This window comes from Triticum aestivum, chromosome 5A (genome assembly GCF_018294505.1).
Source record: "Triticum aestivum cultivar Chinese Spring chromosome 5A, IWGSC CS RefSeq v2.1, whole genome shotgun sequence".
In the NCBI taxonomy this organism is placed as follows: domain Eukaryota; kingdom Viridiplantae; phylum Streptophyta; class Magnoliopsida; order Poales; family Poaceae; genus Triticum; species Triticum aestivum.
In genome coordinates this window covers 357,911,906-357,916,169 of record NC_057806.1, presented here as the reverse complement: position 1 = coordinate 357,916,169, position 4,264 = coordinate 357,911,906, and the positions used below count along the sequence as shown (strand labels likewise).

General features: G+C 48.1%; 1 protein-coding gene across 1 annotated transcript in view; it reads right to left on the bottom strand.

Annotated features, from left to right (window-relative positions):
• Positions 1-2,532, bottom strand: part of LOC123103354 (FRIGIDA-like protein 3) — a 5,122-nt gene extending 2,590 nt beyond the window's left edge. Inside the window, exons 1-2 of the mRNA XM_044524908.1 lie at positions 2,239-2,532; positions 817-1,863 (exon numbers count right to left, since the gene is read on the bottom strand). Coding sequence (XP_044380843.1) covers positions 817-1,852 — 1,036 coding nt within the window. The 5' untranslated portion in view covers positions 1,853-1,863; positions 2,239-2,532. The remainder of the gene's footprint in view (positions 1-816; positions 1,864-2,238) is intronic.
• Between the last annotated feature and the right edge of the window lie 1,732 nt (positions 2,533-4,264).

Sequence of the window (4,264 nt, the reverse complement as noted above, 5' to 3'; positions counted from 1 at the left end):
CATATACACCACAACCACACATCAGACTAAATAGAATAGAAATTACAGAGTAATTTTTTTCAGATCCAAATATTCAAGAATAAGTAGAACACATAACCGCTGGCTAGACAACAATGGACATGCTTTACAAGCAATAGTGCAAGCAACGAAAAGATAAGGCCTCCTATTCAAGCCCTTAGGTTTGTAGGAATGGATACCTATTCCTATTCAGTTTGGAGGAATTTCGTAGGAATTCTATAGGATAGGATTCTTATAGGAATTTTCCCTATAGAGCCCTTTGGTTTATAGACATAGATTCCTATTCCTACATAGGATTGGTTCCTATCCTCCACATATCAAAGGAAAATAAACATGAGCCTAGACTCAATGAAAAAATTCCTATGATGTGAACCAAATGACATCTCTTCTCTATTCCTACTCATAGGATTTGAAAGACATGTCATCTCATTTCCTACAAGTTCCCTATTCCTACGATAATCCTATCCTATGAACCAAAGGAGGCCTAATGGGTTAAGATGTAGCTGGTGTGCATTGGCTGTAAGTTGTAACAGCAGAACTATCAATTCTGGGAATCTGAAAGAACTTCTGGAGGTGGTAGTACAAAGAAACCGTTATGCTTTTGAGTTTGCACATATGTTCGGTGAACTCAGTGACCAGCAAATATGTTACACACAAGCTGGAAAACTAAGATTTATCCAAGTGAAAACAACATTCAATTAGCATTTGAACTGGCATGACAAAATATTATCATTAACTCATCATCATAAACAATGTTTACTGGAGATAGATGCATGATTAGTTCATCATTGCACTGACCTGGCATCTTCTGTGACAACCCAAGCAGTCGGCAAAGCTCAGGTGTTTGACGACGTCGACTGACAGAAGGAAGAAGTTTGCAAAGTTCATCTTCATTAAATTCAGAAAAAATACCAAAGGTAGCAAGCAGTTGAAGAAATGCATGTGCTTCCAGGCAGTTTCCATTGCTAGCATCAATGTCAAGACTGTCCAACTTGGACTTCCACTCAAACGCAATCTTTTTCGCCCGATCTTTCACATTTGTTGCAAACATTTGCCCCTCAGACAACAAGCCAGTTATATCATCAGCTTGCAACTGTACAAGAGACTCCATCAACATTAGGCACGTCCTTCTTACACCCAGAAGGTCTCCATCCTTTTTTCCATCCAACACCAGATTATCTCCAGAATAGAAGTCCTCCAAGGAATCCAACACCAGGACATATGGTTGCGATGCTCCCTTGAGTGCACTCGGGATTTCCTCACGGATAGACGTCAAGTTCTTTCTGTTGTCTGATATGAACTTATGAAGCCCTTTAACATTCATCTCCTCACAGAGAATGGCAAGTTCAGAACGAGGCTTCACAGCAGCATTGCCATCTTGCATCTGCGCATTTCCTTGGGGAGAATGCTTGGGCCACTTCACATCAAGAGTACCCACGGTATAATTACTCTGTGGCTTATTGATTGGGGTGATATAATTAGTGTTTAGCGACAGCTTGGACTTGCCAAAGATCATAGCTAATGCAGCATCTCTTTTCTCTTGCAGCTTTTCCAGAGAAGTCAGCTCCTTAGCCACCACAACAGCCTCCTGCTGCTCCAGCATCTTCTCCGATTTTGCGACTGTCTCCTGGAACTCCTTCTCCTGCTTTTTCAGCTCGTCAAACTTTTTCTTGAGCGACTGCTCAAGGCCACGGAAATGGTCCTCGAGCTGCTTCCATTTAAAGTTCATGGTAACAGCGCTCTGGCTCTCAAGCTCAGCAAATGCTCGCTGAAGCTGCTCTATCTTCAAGCTTGTCGACTCCATAAGGGTAGCCACGGACTCCATGTCAGACATGGTGACAGACTCTGCATAGAAGGCAACAGCACAATCGGTTAACATACTTCATCCAAACAGCACACAAATCGAAGCAGCGGAATGACAAGAGCTTAAATTTCACATGTTTCCCTCGAATTGAATCAATTATCTCACACGCAACTTTGTTAGCAAGGACAGCAAAGCATAACTATGCATCAATTCGGCTTCTAGTGCTCTACTACATACAAGAAAAGAGAACAAGGAAGCGGGAACCGTCTTCCCTCGGCCGGCGCAGCATGGATGCCTCGTTGGGCCAAACAATCAAGGGCCACCTACCCCCGCCGCTATAGCACCAAGCAATCGAGTAGAAAATGGTGCTCCAGACGTCTAGATCTGAGACTGGGGAGAAGAAAGTGGGCACTTACTTTCGCCGAGGCGGGCAGGCGTTGGACGAGCTTGCCGTCGCTGCTCGCCCCCGCCCCCGCCTCCGTCTACGGCGGCTGGGGGAGGAGATCGAGGGGGTGGAAGGCGGATTGGGGAAGAGCAGGACGGGGGAGGAAAGGAGAGCAAACCCTAGGTGAGGTCGCGTGGAGTGTTGCTTTTTGGGGGATGGGGATGGAGACGAGGAGAACTAGGCGGTGGGAGGCGGAGGAGAGGGCAGCTACCAGTGCGCGGGGAAAGGCATGGGGCCTAGCTGGCAGTGACTGGAGCGAGCAACCAGTGTGGACTGGGGAGCAGTACGTCGTATAGCTGCACCATTTTTTACTTCTTTTTTCTTCCGCGACGTGGAGCAGTGTGGACTCGCCTGAATTGAGCGCTACCAGGCTAGTTACGGTGACTAGAAAGAGCATCTCTAACAGATCCTGTATAATTCTGTTGAAGTGTTTTTTCGGTCATTTTACAGGACAACTTAAAAAAAGTCCGAGCAGGTCCACTAAAAAGGCCTCGACCCGTAAATTTTTTATGGGTGGTCCACAAACCGCCCGCGATTCCGGTATATATGCTGGATCCGGAATGATTTAGGGTTCACATCCTGCAGATCCCTCATCCGCCTCCGCGATTCCTCTCCTCCGGCGAGAAATCTCGCGGCCTACAGCTTCGATTTGCGTCGCGTTTAACTACCGAAACTTGCCGGAGATGGCGTCGGCAAGTGCCGGCCGTGGTGGTCGATGGGGGTTCGAAGGCCACGGCGACCCGCCCCGCAAGCGGCGCAACGACGCGAAGGCCGGGAGCTCCTCCCTTAGCCCGCTAGTGGATGAACGACAGAGGTAGCGGGCGCGCGACCGCAGCCCCCGTTCTCGCAGCGCCGGCACTCGGGTGTGGACAAACTTCCGCCGCCTCGACCGTATCTTCTCCCCGGCGCTTAAGCATCGCCGGGAGGGGGAGCTGGCGTGGTGGCAGGCCAAGGAGGCCGCCGCCGCCGGAGATGAAGTTGTGGCCACGCGTGTAATACCCACAATGCGGCTATATCTCCCACGTGTTGGGGCACAACTTAGAGGCATAGCCGCATGGTAGGCATTATGTCGCAAGAGGGGTAATCTTTACACATCCCGTGTATTGAATAGGAAAGGGATAAAGAGTTGGCTTACAATCGCCACATCACACAAATACAAGTTAAACATACATCATCCAGAATACAATCAAGGTCCGGCTACGGAATCAAAATAAAAGAAGACAACCCCAATTGCTAGATCCCCGATCGTCCCAACTAGGCTCCACTACTGATCAACAGGAAACGAAAACAACACAATGAACACGATCTTCATCGAGCTCCCACTTGAGCTAGGTTGCGTCACCTGTACTGGCATCATCGGCACCTGCAACTGTTTGGAAGTATCTGTGAGCCACGGGGCCTCAACAATCTCACACCCGCGAGATCAAGACTATTTAAGTTTATGGGTAGGAAAGGGTAGTGAGGTGGAGCTGCAGCAAGCACTAAGCATATATGATGGCTAACATACGCAAATAAGAACGAGAAGAGAAGCAACACAACGGTCGAAAAGCTAGAAGTGAACAAGAAGTGATCCTGAAACTACTTACGCACAAACATAACTCCAAAATCGTGTTCACTTCCCGGACTCCGCCGAAAAGAGACCATCACGGCTACACACGCGGTTGATGCATTTTAATTAAGTTAAGTTTCAAGTTCTCTACAACCGGACATTAATCAAATTCCCATCTGCCCATAACCGCGGGCACGGCTTTCGAAAGTTCAAAACCCTGCAGGGGTGTCCCAACTTAGCCCATCACAAGCTCTCATGGTCAACAAAGGATATTCCTTCTCCCAGGAAGACCCGATCAGACTCGAAATCCCGGTTACAAGACATTTCGACAATGGTAAAACAAGACCAGCAAGACCGCCCGATGCGCCGACATCCCGATAGGAGCTGCACATATCTTGTTCTCAGGGCAACACCGGATGAGACATCCTACGAGTAAAACCAAACCTCA